Raw genomic sequence first — 21,473 nt, forward strand, 5'->3', positions numbered from 1 at the left:
GGGCAGCAAGCCATTCAAATCTGGAAGTAACTGGATTTTATTTAATCAAGACCTTGCTTGCCTGGGACCTTCTAGTTGGCTTGGTGTGTGAATTTCCTATTCACAAATGTGTTCTACGCTAAAGGTGGTTTGTTTTCTTAGGAAAACGTACCTGGCTTCCAGTATTATACACAGTTTTCTGTTTGCATGTCAGTGCACCATAGCAGTTAGAACACAGCTCCAAATATTCAGTTTATCCACCACACTGGTCACAAGCTACCTCCTGTGGTATGTGAATACAAAGGATGTTCTAGAATACAAGCTGCACAGGTTCCCATGGTCCACCATCACACTGCCCTTTACTGCCTTCCATGCATGACTAGAGCGAGGCTGTTCCAGTAGCTAGATTCTGAAAGAACGAAGTCATGAACAACAGACCACAGCCAACCCACGGTTGTCAGAGAGTGCAAGTGAGAAGGGCAGGCTGGTTATCACAAGACACTGGGACTTGGGGTTTTTTTGTTATTGTAGCAAAAGCTACTTAGTTCTAGCTTCTATATTCACTAACACTTATTTTGGATATATCAATCTTAATCTAAAAATGCCACATATTTGAAATTAAAAGCTCTTGGAAATAATAGTCAAAATGTTTTGTCTTGTTTTGTCCTTTAAAAGAACTGGGGCTAGAGCCAACGTACTCTTCGAGAAATAACATCATTCTTATTAGTATTCCAAAGGCCAACTGACCCCGGGCATGTGTTGATGCTTCTGGGCACATCTTAATTCCCTACACAATGGAGTTTTCATTCCAAGCTTTTGTTCTGTGTCTTGGAAAAAACTGCAAACTGCAGACATTATACTTCTTCTTTTCAGTGTTACACTGGAGGCTTATGAAGCTTGCCTCACAATCCACTCCCTCAAACGCACACAGACAACTGAAAAGCAAAAGCCATGTCCACTCTCCTCACACCATACAGAACGAGTTCAAAGGTAAAGAACTCTATTTCCTCGAAACTTGACTTGAGATTCAGAAAATTCTTCAGTTACTCAAAGCTATAGCCAAATAAATTTTCAGACCGGTATTCTAGGACAGAAAGAGGATGACAGATTACCAACCAAAGGAATGCTTAAATTAAAGAATTACATTTGGAGAACATCACCTTTAGAAGATGAAATAACACATAAACAATCATGTTTTGGTTCACTCAATTCCTGGCCAGAAGGCAAAAAATGTTTTGAGTGCTTATTCATTTCAATAAGAAGATATTTAAACCAGCAAAGTTACAAAGTCCCTGGATATAAACTACATATACACACAATTATAATATACTACATAATTAGTACATGTCATGTTAGATGTAAATATATATACGCTTTGGATTTCCTTTTAAAGGACCCCCTTAAAAATATTTCCTTACTTTTAAGTGTGTGTGTGTGTGTGTGTGTGTGTGTGCACGTGCCTGTGTGTGCAGAGCACATGTAGTGCATGTGAGTGTGTGTGCATGCAGAATCCAAAAGAGAAGTTAGGGCGCTCTTGGGGATGGAGTTACAGAGTGTTGAGAGCTCCCCAGCATGGTGGGACTTGAACCTGGGTCTTCTGCAAGAGCAGTCAGTGCTCTCAACCACTGACGCATCTCTCCAGCTCTGAGTACATTTTTTAATTTGATACTTTCAGAATCTGCATGGTGTTTTCTGACATCTATCTCATGTTCTGCTCACTAAAATGAACCCCGTTTTAAATGACGTAGAAGTGGCCTGGGCCATGGCCCATGTCTAATTGGTTTAGCAGGCTGAAGACAAATGAGAGGTCCTCTCTGCTCAGACTCGCAGTCCCACTCAGTGGCACAAAATGGACGTGAGGACTCACCAGACATTGGGTAAAAATGGAAACGTCCTCTGTGCGGTTATCCGGGTTCATCTTCAGCAGTCTCCCGAGCCTAGGGGACCTGACAACTGTAAATGTTACAGTTCTGTTTCCTGCCTTGTCATCATTGGTCACGGCTCTCAGGTCATGAGATGAAAGTGGCTTTGTGGAACCTAAAATTGAAATATGAATATAACTACAACCTGCACAAAGCGGGTCGGCTCCTCGGTCTTTCTAGACTTCTGAAAACTGCCTGGAGAGTTCATGGATATGAATGGGGAGCTATGGGCAGTGGGAGGCTAGCAATGCCTGGCTATTTTCTCATGGGCATGATTTGCTCCTGAGCCACAGCAGAAATGAGTGCTTCTCCTCCAGCTATGCCCTCACTTCTGTTTAGTTCCCCCAGAGAAAAGCGTTCGTGCCAAATAAGGCCTCTGTGGCTCAACCCTGGGTATGTAAAGAAAAATCCAATTGTGTGGTGCAGGGAAAACAAGAAATTGTGGTTCTTATGAGGGCGGTGCTGGCTCCTAAACAAACTCAGGGAGCCTCCCAGGCCTGTATCGCAGGTCATGCGAACGCCAGGGGTTGGGGTTGAAAGATCATCCTCTAGCTCATGGGATCTGAATCCTGCGAACCCTGCTCATTTCTTTCAGTTCCTGCGATGAGGGACAGGTGGGCTCTCGATGCCATCCTCTCGGGACTCAGGACAAGGAGTCTTTGTTGATGAGCTGCTCCTCTACGGACCTACAGAGTTGCTTCTATAGCATTACAGCCAAACTTTCCGGGAAATTCCCTCCAAGAGTCAAGACCAACATTCCTTGAAAAAGAGCCAAGTACAATTGAGTAAGCAAAAACCCTACAGCCTAAGGCCACAGTATAGTCTCATATGCCATCACTAAAGCTAAACAAACAAAATCTATGCTAGATTGCAATGTAAAACCTCTTTTTTTTTAAACCATAGAATAAAGTTTATTCAGGGCATGGTGAGGGAAGTTGAGAGGATGGAGAGAGAGAGAGAGAGAGAGAGAGAGAGAGAGAGAGAGAAGCAGAAGCCCGCCATGAGCATATGGAAAGAGAGGGGGAGGGGAATAGGAGAGAGGGGGAAGAGGCAAGAGGACCAAGCAAGAAAGCAAGAGCAATGTAAAACCTCTTACAAAACTTTTTCTTGGAGAATGACAGAGAAGAAAAGAGAACACATGTTGATTAAATTATATAACTACCTACTATATATACATATGTGTATATACATGCACACACTCATGCTATACGTACATATTTACAATAAGACAAAATGAAAAATTGAAAAATACAATAAAAATATACTTTAAATCCATTACTTAGTTCACACACAAAATTTCATTTAGAAGTACAGTCCTTAAAGTAGCCATGTTAAACACTAATACTCAAATTTGGCAAAATATGGATGCTATAAAGTCTTAAACATTCACACACTGTGTATTCTAATAATTACTTGGCTTGCCATGCAGATTTTCTAAGCCTCAAGCCAGGGCTGAGTGTACAAAGGTGCCAACGCAGGCACTTCCAAAGTCTGATGAACCACAGAGGAAGTTCAAGTGGACGAAATGTGCATTAAGTTCTTAAAGGTTTGAGTTCCCTTGGTTGCTGCTAACTTATGCCTGTCTGCAATACTTCCCCCAACTAAAGAGATTAAAACATGTAACAGTAACATTACTACATAATTGGTGTGGCTATTAGCCTATTAACTTGCTGTGGTGTGTGTGTGTGTATGTGTGTGTGTGTGTGTGTGTGTGTGTGTGTGTGTGTGTAATGCCTAGGAGACAAAATAAAAAAATAAACAGCTACCCTCTTGTTCCTGTCTCAGAGAAGAGGCATACTATAATAAAGACACCCTGGGATGCTGGTCTACACCTAAAGGAGAGGGACTGCCTGATACAAGTTCTAGATTTGAGATCAGAATTGCCACATTGCCTGAAGGCAATGTCTATTAGACATGAGACACTGAGAGCCCCATGCCTCCATATCTTTTACCTGTCAATCAGGATATTCAAAAGTTGTGGGGTATTATGGGTGTGTGGGGGGGAGGGAGTTGAGACAGGGTCTCTTTGTGTAGCCTTGGCTGTCCTAGAACTCACTGTGTAGACCAGGCTAGCCTCAAACTCAGTAACCCACCTGCCTCTGTCTCCCAAGTGCTGGGATTAAAGTTAAACAGCAACACTGCCTAAACAAAAGTGTATTCATACACTACTTCCTTTAAACTTTTAAAAACACAACATGGTAATTAAAAATATAAAATGCTATAAATATATAAATATAAAGAATAAGTATCTGAATGCCCAGCCTGTATTAGGAATAGATTTTCTACTCCCGCAACAGTGCTAGAACAAATTATGCTTTCACAAAAACAATGGACTTTTCCCTGGTACTTTAACATATAGAAGTTCTGAACACATGAGTCTGCAATAGCTGACACTGAACACACACCTTACATCACACCCTGAGGTAGGATGCAGAGTGCCTCCTCACCCTTCATGGGACATCACATAGCAGGACAAAGATGGGGGCTCTGAAGGAAGATACAGAATGCGGCATCTATTGCCACATTCCAGCCTCACACACAGCAGTTAGGACAAAGAGCCCACGGGTGACTACTGAAGAAGCCATGCTGAGCAAGGCTCAGGTGGGTCCCTGAAAGGGCACAATATGACAAGAGCTACAGGAATGACGGTGGCCCCTGCTACTTGGGAAAACTAAGACAGGAAAACAGTAAGAAGAATGGGACCAGGTGGCCACTAAGGTCCACCTGCACTCTAGGACTTCTGAATCCACAGTTGTAAGATTTCTGTGAATATCAGTGCCACTCGAGAGACATGAACATGAAGATCCACCTTCCTTCCTCCTGGCCAAGAGCTGGAATAGGACACAAGGCAGGGTGGAGATAGAGGTGACTAAGAAGTTCAACTGAGCTAACCGGCCAGGAAGGGTTAGTGACGCGAGTTCCAGGAGTGAGCTCTGGAGGCTGCAACACAGGGGCTGGGTTGCAGTAGATGTAAGGTTTGCTAGGGAAAGAAACACTCGCATTAGTGTGACAGTGGCCAACAACACACACAGAGCTGTAAGTCTGACACAGTCTTCTGAAAGTAAAGGAGTCTGACCACTTTCATGGATCCTTTTCCGGCCTCATTGATTAGGTAAAATATCCACCATAAACTCGAAAGTGTCTAAGTTCCAGGGTTCCTGCCTTTCCTTGAATACGGCCGTCATCAGTTGTTAAGCCAGACTCGGCCGCACCAGATGAAAGGAACCAAATCTTTCGCAGCATCAGAATTACTCTAGTTTTGGAATTTTAAAAATAGATTGCCAGGTTTTTCTGATTACTGCCATGTAGCTGATTATTTTTTTGTAAAGCACTAAATGGCTTCCTAATTGCCTTGAGGGGGAAATGGTGGAAGCTTCTCACTCATTCGGAGGGGAAATGGACAGAGCAAGGGCAACATAAAGTCTTACATCAGAAGAATCCTAGGGTACGCAGCCCTAGCTGCATCTTGAGAGGCTCCCCCCACCAAACTCAAAAGCTGAGGAGAACTTCAAACTTAAAGGCTGAGGAAACTGCTCCGGGGTAGAGGGCTGCCTTGCTTTCTACCAGCATCACAATAAAAACTAGCAAAAGCATCCCAGCAGTTACTGTGTAACAACTGCGAACAAAGCGTCCTCTTCCTTGAAGTCCTGAAGTCCGTTTTGGAACCAGGAGGCTCTCTCCGCCCCTGGCTGCTGGGTTTGTGTTTCCACTTTACCTCACAGAGCCCACCAACTTCCCGAGAACTTATTACCTAGCTCACAAGCACAGGAATCCGTCTAATCCGACGGATCCAAAACTAGTTCCCCTTAAAGGCCAACAAATGTTTAAAAAAAAATTGGACAAGATGGCTCAGTAATTCTCAGAACCACGTGATGTCCCACGACCATCTGTGACCCCAGTTCCAGGGGATCTGATGCTCTCTGACCTCTGAAGGCATAGCCATACACATGGTGCTCAGACGTACAAGCAGACAAAACACTTACACACATAGAATGTAATAAATAAATCTAAAAAGATAGTTTAATGAGCTAAGCCCATTTCAGAGATTCCCATTCAACTTCTGAGAGGCAGGCACTGTTAATTTTAGGATCCGGGGCTAGTTGGACCATTTTAAATAAGATCTTTTCCCAGCATCTTTTCCCTTCTATGTTTGATGGCTCATGTCTGTCCTTTTAAGTAGGTTATCAGGTGCAGGGTTGCTCTGGCACTTCCCCAACATCCAGGCCATGTTGAGATGTTCTTGCTTCCTTATGTCTGCATCTCAATGCCTTTTGGGAAATAAGTTCCAGCTTTTTTTTTCTCCATTTTTTTTTATTTTAATTGCCCTTGCCATTGGACACATTTTCCCCTTTCCTAAGGTTGTTAGCCAGAAGGTCTCACGGCTCCTACTCCATCAGTCTGGTTTAGATTATTGGCAAACAGCCACTCAGAGCCAGTACTAACAGAAAACACTGGCAAGCCCTGGGTGCTGCAGGGAATTTTTCTATTCGAAACACGAGCAGCTTGAGAACGTAAACACAGACAGGGATGTGGCTCAGATGGCACAGTGCTTACCTAGCATACACAAGGCCCTGAGTTCAGTTCTCGGCACCAAGTAAACGGGGCAGAGTGGTACAAGCGTGTAATGCCAGCACTGGAGAAGCCAAGGCAGGAAGGTTAGAAATTCAAGGTCATCTTCGGACAGTGGGTTCAAGGCCAGCCTGAGCTACAGGAGAGATATATATCTAAATATATACATAACAGACATAAATACACGACTAAACAGAAACCTGGGGTTTGTAAAGACTTAGGAGAGAAGAGCGATGCACACTAACAGGAAGGACACTTCCTTTCACGATTCCTGCCTCTGCTCTGTAGCCTTCCTTTTCTGGGGAAAAGGCAAGGAAGGGACAGAAAGGCTGCCGAGTGCCAGCTTTGCAGGGGTCAAATTTCTGCTGAGAATTCTGTGCGGGCCAGGGGCTGGCTTAATAGATGTTTCGAGAGTCATTCTACAGTAAGAGACACCTCTTTATGCCATACAAGTGGATTCTCTAATTGATTAGGAAAACACTTACCCCTCCCCCACCCCCCAGCACCTGCCAAGCCTCTTACCTGGGAAGATGCTCAATCCTCTGTTGACTTCTAAGCTAATGATCAGAGCTCGGGCAGTGATGCTAAAGATTTGCCGAGGCGCAAAATTCAGACCGTCAGTCACCTGGAAATTAAAGCCACCTGACATTGCTCCTTCAAAAGAAGAAAATACGCTCTGGTCAATGTGATTATCCTGAAAAAAGTCACCTACCTCCATTCTATCTCCTTCCACGGTCCCCTGAAAAATAAGCCAGAACAATTCCATAATGTGTTAATTACCCACTGAGCTTGCTGAATTAAATGCAGCTGCAGAATAATGTTTGGATCCATAACAGACAGCCTGTAAGACTGTGGTCCCACATACTGTATCACCCAGAGATGTCATAGCCTGCTTAGTTTTGTAAGGAAGTTTCATGATATTTGCACACTGATGAAATAATTACTCAGACTGTGTCTCTGACTTTCTTTCTTTTTTTAATTAGATATTTTCTCTATTTACATTTCAAATGTCATCCCCTTTTTCTGATTCTCCCCTCCCAGAAACCCCCTATCCCATCCTCCCTCTCCCTGCTTCTATGAGGGTGTTCCTCCACCCACCCACCCCCACTCCCACCTCCCTGCCTTCGATTCTTCATAGGACCTTCTATTGAGCCTTCATAGGACCAAGGGCCCTTCCTCCCATTGATGCCTGACAAGACCATCCTCTGCTACATATGCAGCAGGAGCCATTGTGTACTCCGTTGTTGGTGGCTTAGTCCCTGGGAGCTTTGGGGGGTTCTGGTTGGTTGATATTGTTGTTCTTCCTATTGGGTTGCAAACTCCCTGACTTTAAGTGATGCTTGATTGTATTATTGATAAGAAACAAAATTGAGACACATCAATAAAGGTTCCCATGCAGGTTCCCTCGAGCTCTGACGTATTAAAACAAAGCACCGATGTTACCACTGAGAAATTTTTGAAATTTTAAAAAGTATACATGACCTGTATTTTATTATGCTATCAATAAATTATATCAATAATGTTTAATGGGTGCCTATAACCACACAAATAATTTTTAAGAATTTGATAAAGCTTAATACTGAAAATTGGAACTTAAGGGAAGGGAATATTTATCCTGCAACTAGTTACAAACAGTTATACTTTTAACAAAATATGCAAAAGAGAGGGTGGGAAGATTGCAGCTCTGTCCTGCACAAAGAACATAGGCAATTAAGGAATCCTGAGAGCTTGAGAAATAGCCTTTCCCAGGAAAGAGCACACTAATTGGCTATCCAATACTGAATAGTCAACCCTGAAAACACATATACATATATACATTCCCATATGCATGTAACAATAGAAAAAAAAGAGGCCCTGAACTTGAAAGAGTTGGGAAGGAGTATATGGGAGTTTTGGGGAGGAGGAAAGGCTAGGGAGAAATTATATAATTATAATTGTAACAAAATAAAAGAAATAAACAAGCAAAATCTATCTCAAGCTAACCATAGTGCAAACGTGGGAGAGTAAGGAAGGGGAAGACATGACCTGCTCTTCATTAAGGATCGGCAAGCAGATCCCACCCCCACCCTCTGTCAGAGACTAAGGATACCGGTAAAGTGGAAAATTAACTTATGGACATCACAGAAATGGAGATGGACCAGCATCGACCCAACTCCCCAGGGTGTTTTAACAGTCTGACTCACAAGGCAGGGGCAAGACCTCTATGCAGGGAGACTGGTGGCCACATCCCTGTCACTCTCTGAAAATGTGAGTAAATTAAAAGCCCACAGGCCCTCACAGAATGTGCTAGGTAAAAATTGTATCTTTGTTGCTGTTGGGGAAATAAGGCAAGGAGCCAAGGCTGTGTGGTCAGACTGCAAGTACGTGCAGTACCCCTTTACTGACACAGACAGACTGACTGACAGCACAGCAGGCAGGGTCATGTTTGGCATCGTCTAAGCCTTAGATAAGCAAGGCTTAGATTCCTCATTAGGGAGCTCCGATTCCTCAGAAGAACGTTTACAGGGGGTGAGTATATTTTTTTTAACCAACATATTCATAGGTCACCATTAAGGAACTAGAGAGAGTGTGCCTAACTCCTCACAGGGCCTGCAACCTAATGTTCTGCTTCTACTTGCTTTCCTAGAAATAGATTTTCAAAGTTGTCTTATTGTTTAAATTTTCCCCGAAACGCAAAATTAAAGAGGGAATGCCTTTACCCCTAGGAATCCTGGGAGTACCTCCTGAATCCTGATCTTGCCCCTGCCTTGTGAGTCAGACTGTTAAAACACCCCGGGGAGTTGGGTCGATGCTGGTCCATCTATCTCCATTTCAGTGATGTTCATAAGAGATTATATCAGAACAAATAAAGAGTGTTACACATAGTGAGATCTAACTCAGTAGGACCACAGGAAGACAAGGAAGAAAGCAGACATACAGGGTGACCTGCGGATTTTCTATAGCAGAGCTCTGATTTTCCCTAGGGCACCACCAGGAGGGCAAGTGAAAAAGGCCTTGGCTGCCCACGTCTTGGCTGAATCCAGCTCCCTAGGCTGTTGTATGGTCTGGCGAATTAGATTACAGCAGAGCACTTTGCAGATGTAAGACGCTAAATGAGATTAGTTAAACTTCACCTTTGTTTGGGGCTGGTGATAGGCAGATGGGCAGCTGGTTTCAGCAAGCCACCTGCAGCTGGGCCTCAGTTGCTCTGAGAGTTCCCAGCTGGCCTCAGTGTCCACTTAGGAGCTATAATGGATTAGTCCTCATGGTATCCTGGTCTCCACCTTTCTTGCCTTCTTGCGTAGACGTTATTTCCTCTGTCAGCTAAAGGCAGATACTGACCTGGTAGCCGACAAGTCAGTTAACCCCGAGAGCGAGCTGTTGTTTCCATCCTGTGCTGCTAATAGGAATCCGGCTCCTCCCACCTGCCATGCCCTTAAGGGTCAGGCCAGGTTGCATCTTTCTGTGTCTTAAGTTTTCTCATCTCAAAAATGGGGTCATGACTGTGTATGGCTCAGAGGCCTGCGGAGTACTTGTGAAACGACATATTCTGTGTGCTGCACCTCCTGAGGAATGGAAGTGATTTAGGAGAGTGCCAAAAGAAATCTAAGCCCTGGGCCCTGGGCTCCCATCTGTGGCCACCAAATGAGAGCATCCATATGCAAATTTGTTTTCAGATTCTTTGGGAAACCTGGGTGCTAAGTATATTATAGATAATCAAGGTATCATTGTCTCTGAGTTTAAAAGGTGTCCTTTCTTTTCTTTATTATAGTCTCAAGTAATATAGTTCAAACCAACGGGGGGGAAAGATAAGATTTGAGCTGTTAGGTCATGCATTCCTGGGTCATACGCCTTCCTCATGCCTCCTTCCGGCAGCTGCCCACCCTGGTCCACTGACGAGGCCAGTCTCCCAACAAAGCCAGGCCACCCTGGCTGAGTTCCTGGGCTACCATTTCAGCAGATTTCTAGCAAACGTTGTCAGTATTGATTCACTGAAGACTAGCAGGAAGCAGAAAGAGCCTTCCAAACAACATTAGGATCTCTCATGATTGTAGTTACATTCATTCATTCATGAATACAATCCTTGCACAAAAACTGCTTTATATCCTCAGTGTCTGCAATGTTACTACCTGGAACATAGTTGGTGTTTTGTAGTTAAAAAAAAAACAAAAACAAAAAACTTCATTTGTTCAAAAACGTTTTATTTGTTAAGTATCTACTATGTTCTAGTCACTGTTTGAAGGGCTGAGGATACCAGAGACTGTGCCCTTCCTTAGAAGGCTTGTGCTGTCATGGGGAAGGGAGCAAACAAATAGGCCCAAGTCTTCTCACAGCCAAAGCAAGGGTGGAGAACCACAGAGAGAGGGAGGAGTGGGCTCTCATGGAAGGCCTGACCTTACATGCCCTGCTGAGTAAGCCTCAGGGAGGCTCGGGCAGGCTCTAATGCTTTCATTGGCTCTCCTAAACATGTTGCTTTAAGAAAAAAAAACACAGACTTTGGGAAGTTTCTATGATCTGTGATTTTCAGTCAGCAACTCTTAGGTCTGACAGCCACCTCACTCGCTACTCAGAACACATGTACTCGATCGACACTGCTTTGCTCTGTGACTTACCAGAGTGCACAAACACCAGCTGACCCTCATCAATCTGAGCCTGAGTGAAGTTCTGGATCCTTCTGCCAGGAGTGGACTTGAGAGCCAGATGCCCGTTGCTGGGAGGAGTGACCCAGTAGACCAAGTCCTGTGGGGAAGAGTCCCCATCTTCTGCACACAGGTCCCCTCTGGTCACCTCAGTGACAGAATTCACCCACACCTTAAAGAGAAGAGAACCAATTCCAGTCCACCCGCATCATCAGGACCGTGGACCCCACGTGAGAAGACGGAAAAACTAAACTGACTCACCTGAGTTTTTAAAGAATGGAGTTACTTTTTACGCATATACATGTTTTGCCTGCACGTATGTCTATGCACCATGTACATGCCGGTGTCCGTGATTTAGATTAAAAGCTTTAGCTAATTGTTTACTCAAAATTAACTACTCGATAGTGTATAGGCACTGATGTTAATATCTAGCTATATAGCCACTGGCTACAAAGCATCTTACGTGCTGTCCATATGCTAAATACACCACATGGAATGCCAGACAATGCAGCGGCTACTTTCTCTGGTTGGCCTGAGGATCTCTACACACCGCTATCAGTAGCTAATGGTGTCACCAGCTTTTAAACAGTTGAAGAAGAATGCACATTGCACATTTGCCGTTCCCTCTATTCTTCCTGTCTTACAGGAAAACGAGGGCCCACTTTCTTTGTTCTTGTGCTGTTTGCTGTACTGATGGTTCACATCTGTAACCATGGCTAAGAAACACAGCTGCTTTCTCCTTTTCCTGTTAAAAATCTATTTACACTGCCTGAACATTTCTCTGTGTGTCTCCTGTGCTCACTCACTCTCTCGCTTACCCCCATCTCTTCCGCACTCCATGTGTGTTCAGATATGTATGTGTGCAGATATGTTTGCATGTTCATGGGTATGCAGGTATGCACATGTGTGCACATGCCTGTGTAGGCCAGAGGAAAACCTAAGGTGTCTTTCTTCAGGGTGATGCATTTTGTTTATTTTTTTAGACAAAGTCTCTCAGAGAGACATGAACTAGGCTGGGCTAACTGTCCAGAGAGCTCCAGGGATCTGCCCATCTTCACCTCTGAAGAACTGGGATTACAAATGCATCACTGTGGCTGGCTGATGGTTTTATGTGGATGCTGGGGACTTTACCAACTGTACTCAACACTTAACCAAAAATATTGCTCATCCACCATGTGCCAGCAAATGTTTTGGATGCTTGCACTGTAGCAGTGAATGAAACAAAAGGAGTCATGCCTTTGTGGGCAGAGGGCACAAAAGAACACAAGAGAGGAGGGAACAGGTCTAATAGGAATGAACAATGTAGTGAATTATAAAATCCCTATACCACAAAAACAATGAACCACAGCAGGGGGTTCTGGGATGTAGACTATTTTTAAAGCAGGAGGCTTGTTAGAGGAAGGCCACATGGGGCAAAAAAGAAGCCATGCACATATCTGCATATCCAGGAACAGAAAAAGAACATGGGACACTGGGGGTAGACAGGGTTGGAGGAGGGGTGAAGAGGTCATTATGGCAGAAAGAAAATAAGCAAGATAAAGAAGAAAGAAGATGTCTCAAAACACAAGAGATGGTCAAGTCTGCACTGTCTGAATGCCACCTTGTCCTGGAGGCCAGGGGGAAAATCCAAGTACAGTCTTGACTTGTGTACAGAATATCCAACCCGCCTGGCCTTTATGTCATGATGGTCTGTAGAAGCAGGAGACCAGTCAGTGGTTGACTGACTATGAGAAATCTACAAAGAATGACAGTGGGGAAGCCACAGCAGGATGGGAAGTGGTCTGGATCTGGGTGTCTGCTAAAGGTGGTGAGGGCTTAGACATGAGAGTTACAGAGGAAGGAAAGGCAGGGGACTGACAACACACTTGGAGCTTTCCCGGTGAGAAGGAAACGCTGCCCACCATTGAAAAGGGAGACAGCCTCATGGGGAGTAGACAGCAGAGAGCAGGAGCTCACTGTTGCTTCGAAAGTGAGTCTCACCGGATGGAATCAGGTATCGGAAGTTCTAAAATCAGGGAGTCACATGATGTGGGAAATGCCCCCCCCCCATATTTGAATGTTTAATCAGCAGGGAGTAGAACTCTTTGATAGAATAGGAGGGTTAGGAGGTGTGGCCTTGTCGAATGAAGTATGTCACTAGGGGTGACCTAAAGGTTTCAAAAGCCATGTTCAGCCCAGTCTCTATCTCTCTCTGTGTCTCTGTCTCTGTCTGTCTGTCTCTCTGTGTCTCTCTCTCTCTGTATGTCTCTCTCTCTGTCTCTCTGTCTCTCTGTCTCTCTGTCTCTCTCTCTCTCTTCCTCCCTGAGATCAGAATGTAGCTCTCGACTACTTCTCCAGCACCATGCCCGCTGACACGCTCCCTCCCATGATATTAATGAAACTATAAGCAAGCCTCCAGATTAATGCTTTGGTTTTGTAAGAGAGGCCTTGGTCATGGTGTCTCTTCACAGTGACTAAGACAGATGACATTTCACCAGCACCAAAACAAGAGGCTTTATCATTAACTCAATTTTCACACCTTTACCTATGGTGGTTTCTTACAGAACACAGAGACATCATGTGCACACTCTTGAGTATATGTGCCATCTTTACTGGCAGACTAACACTGTATCTGCTTCTATGCTTTCTAGCAGAGAATCTAAAGCTTCTCTCCTAAACCACTAAATTGTTATGTTGCAATGCTCAAAAGGAACAATTTTCCACAGAAAAGGAGGCGCTTTTGCAGTGACAGTTCACATCCCATGCCACTGAAATAGAGTTTGAATGGGAGTCCAGAAGGTATGTAGGGCTTTTTAAGTTTTCATACCAAACCTGATATCCGGACAATAAAAGTCATTCCAATCACATCCAAAGTGCCACACAGATAGCAAGAAAAAACCTCTTTTGTGAATAATCCTCTAACTTTGTGAATGCTGACAGCTATGATCATAAATTATACATAAAATTTATATACACATGCATAAATACACACACACACACCAGAACTTATACATACAAGTCTGTGTTCAACTCTATAAGGCTACTGTGGTGGTTTGAATAAAATTAGCCCCATAGACTCATATGCTTGAATGCTTGATCCCCAGTTGGTGAAACTATTTGAGAAGGATTAGGAGGTGGAGCCTTGGACTCAAAAATGTGCAGTTAAGCATTTTCTTTTGTTAGTTTCCTTGGCCATGGTGTCTCTTCACAGCAATAGGAATTCAACTAAGGCAATTCACTATCTTGAAGAGTAACTCATGCCAATAAAAACAGCACTGCTAAACATTCAAATTCTTGTGTTCAAATTATTTTTGTGCAAAAACATTGGATTTTGGTTTTGTCCAATGACAACCAGGGTTCAAGTCACTGTGTTCATATTTCCTAGCAATATAACCTTGTCCACATCTCTTAATCTCTCTGGGTTCTGATTTCTTCATCAGTAAAAAGGAATAATGGGGATATTATCTATGTTGTACTTAGCACAACCTCACCTGACATACAGCAAGTCTTTAGTAAATACTAGCTTTGGGTAGCCCATTTTCTTCACAAGATTTGGCTCTGAGGATAAGGCCATATTTGGCTGTTGTGTTATGGTACTATGTGGCAAGCTAGGGTCTTCTATGAGTGTATCACCAAAGATATACACTCAGCCCAAGTGTGACTTTCACAAATATTAGATTTACTTTATTTTTATGTATGCGTGTCTATGCATGCACAGATGTGTGCAGGTGCCCTGGGGAGCCAGCAGAGGGAGTCTGATCCCCTGAAGCTAGAGTTATAGGTAGTCTTAAACTCTGCAATGTGGATGCTGGAAGGCAAACTGCAGCCTGCAAGAGCCAAAAGTGTTCTAACCAGTAGGCCATCTTCTCAAGCCACTGAGTGTGCTGTTCTCTAACACTACTCTACTTTAACACTATACTAAAGCCAGCCCAGTTCCGTTAACATCATGAAGGCGATTTCCAATCACACACCACATATGTTGCTTAACTTCACATTACCCATCATGGGATGGGGCATTTGCCTGTTAACAACTTAATTTCTGACTGTTTCTCTCTCAGTCTAAGGACAATAGCTTTTCAGTGTCTATGGATTACAAGGACGTAGGCTTAATTTAACTTGTGGAAAAGCCACGGTTTCTATAAAATATATACGTGGGCCTGTTTAACAGTACCATGACTTCCAGTTTCAGGTTTTACATTTTTAAATCATTCCCTGTAGCTTATTTTTATTTCTTCAGGAATGAAAATTAACTTGAGTATGTGCCGTCATTTCCCTTCCTGGAACTTGTAGACCCTGATTATTTTTTCCCAATCAGGAGCTTAGAAGAGTTATTTCCCACTGTAGCTCCTCTAAGGCCAAACACTGCTTTCCCCTGTCACCTCTGGAATATACCACCTTCTAAAACAAATGGGGAACCTGTCACTAGCTCAATTAGCAGTCCCATTGCTTCAAGGGAAGCTTAGTTTAGAGCCCAGCATTGGGTCACAGTAACTTCAGATATGTGGAGAGAGGGACAGCAATGAGCTCAACCTTGAAGCCAGATTTGAAAGTTATATAAGGTTTCATAAGCAATTGTCTGAGGACAAGCCACACTTGCCCCGAGGACAAGCACACTTGCCCTGAGGACAAGCCACACTTGCCCCTGGGGGTAGTACATCAAAATTCACCTCTTCTTGTTAGAGGAAGAGAGGCTGACCTCCTGAGTTACCAACTGTCTCTACCCAATGTCATCCAAGTTGTGCTATCAACATTGAAAGACTCTGGCCTTTGGATCAGGTTTCAGAGGAGCACTGACTTTCGCAGCCTCCACGCTTCCACTGCACCTGGTTTGCAAAGCTCCTTCTAGTGATTCTAAATAATTGCCAAAACCAAATAAGTGTGGGGGGGTATATCTCCAAGGGACAGTTCTTGACTTATACACAATGGGTCCTGGGTTCAATCCCCAGCACCATACAAGGCCAAGCCAAGCCTATCTTTAAAGTAAAACCAAGGCAAAGCATTATAGTATTATATTACAGGTCTGTTTTGGAAAATGGGAAAATGAAGCCCCCTCGTGGCCAGAATTTTATGTGGCCTGTGTAAAAAAAACCACTTAAACTCAAAAGCACTCTTAAGAATGGATTTGAAATGTAAGTGAAGAAAATATCTAATAAAAATTTTTTTAAATCGAACAACAAAAAAAAAAGAAGGCTGGATTTCAGAGCAGAATACAAAGGAGTCACTAGGGGATGGCATAACACTGAGCTGGTTTGTCAGAACTCAAATAAATGACCCCATTCCCGGCCCCCAATTCCCTTAGAGATGGGCCCGCCAGCCCTGCGGTTTAAGGATTTGTCTTGCTCCTGCAGGAGAAAGGCATCACGTGAAACCCTACGCCAGAGAAGGCAATGCTCAGACTCTGCTCTGAATCCCCATCCAGAGTCCACCATGCCATCAGGATCAATTCCCACCTCTCCCACGCTCTTCTCCAAAGCAGACTGGGGTGGACACCCCTGCTATCTACAGGCCCTGGCAAGACTGGGAGGAAGAAAGCCATATGAGGTCACCTGAAAGTTGTAATAAAATGCAGATTGGAGAGAACATGAAATCTGGGTCAGGAAAAGGTTCCTGCTACCAAGCCTGAGGATCTGAGTGTGCCCCTGGGACCTGCATAGTCGGAGGGGAAACCAACTCTTTGCAAGTTGTCTTCTGACATCAATACTTGTGTTTGGTGCATGTGTGCGTGTGTTCGTGTGTGCGTGTATGCGTGTGTGTGTATGTGTGTATGTGTATGTGTGTGCATGTGTGCGTGCGTGTGTGTGTGTGTGTATGTGTGTGCATGTGTACATGCGTGTGTGTGTGTGTGTGTGTGTATGTGTGTGTGAGTGTATGTGTGTGTCTGTGTGTGTGTGTGTGTGTGTATGTGTGTGTATGTGTGTGTGAGTGTATGTGTATGTATGTGTGTGTGATTGGTCCCTTTACCGTATATCCCAAATAAATCAATGTGATTTTAAAAACCCATAAATCTGAAGGCCTTGTGGAAGTCACATTTTGCCTCTGTCCCAGATTTTCTCTCTGCTTAATGTTGTTATTTGGGCTAGTCATATCTACTGCCCATAACCCACATTCCACCACTAGTCTCTCCACCCCAGGCCATGCACATTATAGAGTAGCTTACCTCCAAGCCACACCCCAGCCCTTTACTTCACCCCTACCCTTAACTCTGTGGCAAGCTCATACTTCCTCCAGGTCCTTGGGTTCCTAAACTGTAACTGTGCAGGAGAAAGCAGTAGTGCTTCGCCATTGTGATCGCCAGCTCATACCTTAACTCTGCTATATCCCTGAGGCTCTGTCTGTCTGTCAGTCAGTCTGTCTCTCTTGCAATCTTAGCCAAGAGTCTCCTGTGCTATAGATTCCCCTTTTTTCAAATAAAAACGATAGCCTTCAGAGTTGTTGAAGGCTTGTGTCACAGGCTGAGCCCAATACCAGGCACAGAATAAACATTTCAGCAGTATTAGCTACCGTGTGACCAGAAAGTGGTCATTATCTTCATCAACCAAGTGCTCTGAAATAAAGAGAAGAAATGCCGCTGTCAGAAACGATCCCTACATTGGAGAGGAACTGCCCACACATCTGCTACTAGACAGTGTGCTCAGTTAGCCGTGGCTTTAACTAAGTGCATATGCTGTCCACATTCACACCCAGAAAAATGGACAGACCTGATAATCCTTTAATATTATTGGGAGTTTGATTCATGACACTCCCTGCAGTGTGGTCAATGTGCTTAGCTGTTCCATGCTAATTTGCCATCATTGCCAGCCACTCTGGTGGGAAAGGGAGAAATAGCTTGAAAACAAAGATAACTGGGGGCAGAAACTAATAGCATATCTTGGATCCTGTGAACTGCCTAGAGCAGACTTTCTAAGAGACCAAGGCTAATTCCTGCCTGATGCTTGGCTCTTTTTCTACTTGAAATTAAGTTGAGATTGATAATAGATATTATCATTGCGCTTCAAAATTTCAATGCAAAAGACAACATTGTTCGAAGACCTTTAGGCAATCTCTCTCTCTCTCTCTCTCTCTCTCTCTCTCTGTGTGTGTGTGTGTGTGTCTGTGTATATGTGTGTGTGTATGTGTGTGTATGTTGTGTATGTATTGTGTGTATGTGTGTGTATGTGTATGTGTATGTGTGTGTATGTTGTGTATGTATTGTGTGTATGTGTGTGTATGTGTATGTATGTGTGTATGTGTATGTATGTGTGTGTATGTGTGTGTATGTGTGTGTGTGTATGTGTGTATGTGTATGTATGTGTATGTGTGTATGTGTATGTATGTGTGTATGTGTATGTGTGTGTATGTGTGTGTATGTGTGTATGTGTGTGTATGTGTATGTGTGTGTGTATGTGTGTGTATATGTGTGTGTATGTATGTGTGTGTGTATTTGTGTGTATGTGTGTGTATGTGTGTGTGCATGTGTGTGTATGTGTGTATGTGTGTGTATGTGTGTGTATGTGTGTATGTGTGTATGTGTATGTGTGTGTATGTGTGTGTATGTGTGTATGTTTGTGTATGTGTGTGTATGTGTATGTGTGTGTATGTTTGTGTATGTGCGTATGTGTGTATGTGTGTGTATGTGTGTGTGTGTATGTCCCCTCAACTTTACCCCCTTTACTTCCAATGTTTAAATCCTTGTCATTTGTTATTTTTCCTCCCTCATGACCATGACTTTGGATGGCCACCACAGTCCATAAAGTGAGATGGCCAGGTTTGAAAGCAGATACGTACTGTTCCCCATCCCAGCCTACTTTCTAGCTGGGAAGGGCAAGCCTGTGTGAACGGGCAGTGAGCAGGCAGGGTTAATTAGTCTGGCAGAGCTAGGACATTGAGCAGTCATTAGGAGACTTCAAAGATGAGGACAACAAGCAGACTTCCCTGCCTGGAAGCAAGACGACTCTTGATGTAGTAAAGAACTCTGGCAGTATTAGGTGCGGAGGGTACAGTTATTATAGGAGGTACCTAGTGGCTTCATTATCACCCTATGGTATCAGTTTCTGGGAGTTCAGGATTTAGCACTTTCAACAGATGAAACTCCTAGAACTTGACTCAACTCATAAAAGGTCATGTTTCCGGCAGAGACAATGGCTTGGTCAGTGAAGGGCATGCCCATGCCACACAAGCTTGAGGACTTCAATCTCCAACACCCACATACAGAGCCAAGTTTGTCTGGCATGTGCCTGTAACCCCAACATCGGAGGGGGAAAGACAAAGGAATTCTAGTGCTTAGAGGCTCCCTAGCCTGGCCAGGGAGACAGGCTAGACCAAGTGTGAGCTTCAGGCCAGTGAAAAACTGTCAAAAAAAAAAAAAAAAGAAGAAGAGGTGGAGGAGATGTGGATGAAGAGTGCCCAATGCTGACCTATATACAGAATACTATATACAAGTGTACACCCTCACAAATGCACATGTACATATTACAGACAGACAGACACACCACACATTTCCAGAAACAGTAAGAGTAATGGAGGGGGCATTTTTCCATATATATAAAAAAAAAAATCTAGCTTTGTTAGTTTCATGGCTTGCAGTGCCTTTCAATTAGCCAAAGTAATTAATACATTTTACATACTGTCCATGTGGGGTGTGTATGTGTGTGTGTTAGACACAAGATAATTTGGTATTACACATTCTATTTCACTCAACATGATTTTAAAATATTGTTTTGATACCATAGGACCTATAACCTCCTGATCATTCCCACTATGCGTAGCAGGTGCGGACTCTGAACTCAGACCACCCAGGCTCAAATCCTACTTTTGCTAACTTTGTCATTTGTCAAGTGCCTTAAATTTTCCTTGCCTCAAATATTTATTGCAACCCTCCTTTGATTACAAGAACCATGGAAAGGATTAAATGAGGAATCATTTCATCAGTTAAGTGGTACATTTATAGCTGTGCCTGACTCGTGAGGGATGGAGGGGCGTGGCTCGGAAATGCTGGCTGCCACCCACTAGTATCTCTGGAAACCCAAAGAACAAACCTGCGTCATGCTGAGGGATCAGAAATCAACTCTCAACACGGAGCTGATATTTATCATTCTTCTCCTCCCACCCACCGCTCTGGGGTTTTCATGCCAGGCTTACTTCACATTGATTGTATTTGTTCTGGAATATTCCTTGGCCCGGAAGACTCTTCCCCCTCATATGCATGCAGATGGGTCATCCAAGTACACAAGCCCTATCTTTGCTCGTAAGAGTTCACAGGAATGAACAGCCGATTAACCAGTTTGCTACCCTGGCTCAAAATCCTCCCCAAATGATAACTGGGGCTCACCATGTCTAAACTGTTAGTGCCACGTGGTCTGTGATGGACTCCTGCTTTTCTGGGAGTCTGGGATTTGGATTCTTACCAGGCAGAGAGTGCTTGCCTACCTGACCTGTCCCTGAAGATATCTTGACCGCTCAGCAACTAATGAGCTTCGTGATAGAAGCTGCTTTGCATGTGTTGTCTCATGTTGTCACATGTTGTTACTCACTGGGCCAACTGACTCTTGACTTCACTGGGAAAGCACTCGAGAGCTGACCCAGTTCCCACTGGGCTCCACCCAAGTGCTGCCTCCCTTTGCTGACTCTGTATTGTTTGTTTCCCCTCAAAGAAATCTTAGCCAAGGTATGCCAATGCCACCTAGGAGAGGCCTTGGTTCCTCTAACACACATGCCTCCACGAAAAAGTCCTGCCCTTGGAGAGAGCTTCCCTTTCTGCAATGTCCTCACCCTCTGACCAGAGCCATCCGGAATGGTGGAGAGAGACTCGGCTTCAAGGTCACTCTTCTGCTCCTTCAGCGGGCCATGAAGACAATAACATTTACAAAAGGGACTAGGACACAGGGAACATACAATACAGGCAAACTTTGATAGCAGTGTTTAACCACCATTGATAGCCACAACTTCTTTCTCAGATGACTCTGCAAAGCAACCTCTGTGGGGACTGCTAGAGAAGAGCCCACATGGGAGAAGGGGAGAATTGTAACTGACCACAGGGTGTCTAGAGGCTTGGCCACTGTCTTAGTCAGGGTCTCTATTCCTGCACAAACATCATGACCAAGAAGCAAGTTGGGGAGGAAAGGAAAGGGTTTATTCAGCTTACACTTCCATACTGCTGTTCATCACCAAGGAAGTCAGGACTGGAACTCAGGCAGGTCAGAAAGCAGGAGCTGATGCAGAGGCCATGGAGGGATGTTCTTCACTGGCTTGCTTCCCCTGGCTTGCTCAGCCTGCTCTCTTATAGAACCAAGACTACCAGCCCAGAGATGGTCCCACCCACAAGTGGCCTTTCCCCCTTGATCACTAATTGAGAAAATGCCTTACAGCTGGATCTCATGGAGGCATTTCCTCAACTGAAACTCCTTTCTCTGTGATAACTCCAGCTGTG

At 44.0% G+C, this 21,473-nt stretch overlaps 1 protein-coding gene across 1 annotated transcript in view; it reads right to left on the minus strand.

The window, feature by feature from the left end:
* LOC110307747 (chondroitin sulfate proteoglycan 4-like) overlaps window positions 1–21,473 on the minus strand; it is a 67,380-nt gene that overhangs the window by 15,631 nt on the left and 30,276 nt on the right. Inside the window, exons 6-8 of the mRNA XM_029484999.2 lie at window positions 11,063–11,261; window positions 6,993–7,124; window positions 1,847–2,016 (exon numbers count right to left, since the gene is read on the minus strand). Coding sequence (XP_029340859.2) covers window positions 1,847–2,016; window positions 6,993–7,124; window positions 11,063–11,261 — 501 coding nt within the window. The remainder of the gene's footprint in view (window positions 1–1,846; window positions 2,017–6,992; window positions 7,125–11,062; window positions 11,262–21,473) is intronic.

The sequence above is a fragment of the Mus caroli genome, unplaced genomic scaffold (assembly GCF_978045245.1).
Source record: "Mus caroli unplaced genomic scaffold, Mus_caroli_1 scaffold_15, whole genome shotgun sequence".
Classification (NCBI taxonomy): Eukaryota; Metazoa; Chordata; class Mammalia; order Rodentia; family Muridae; genus Mus; species Mus caroli.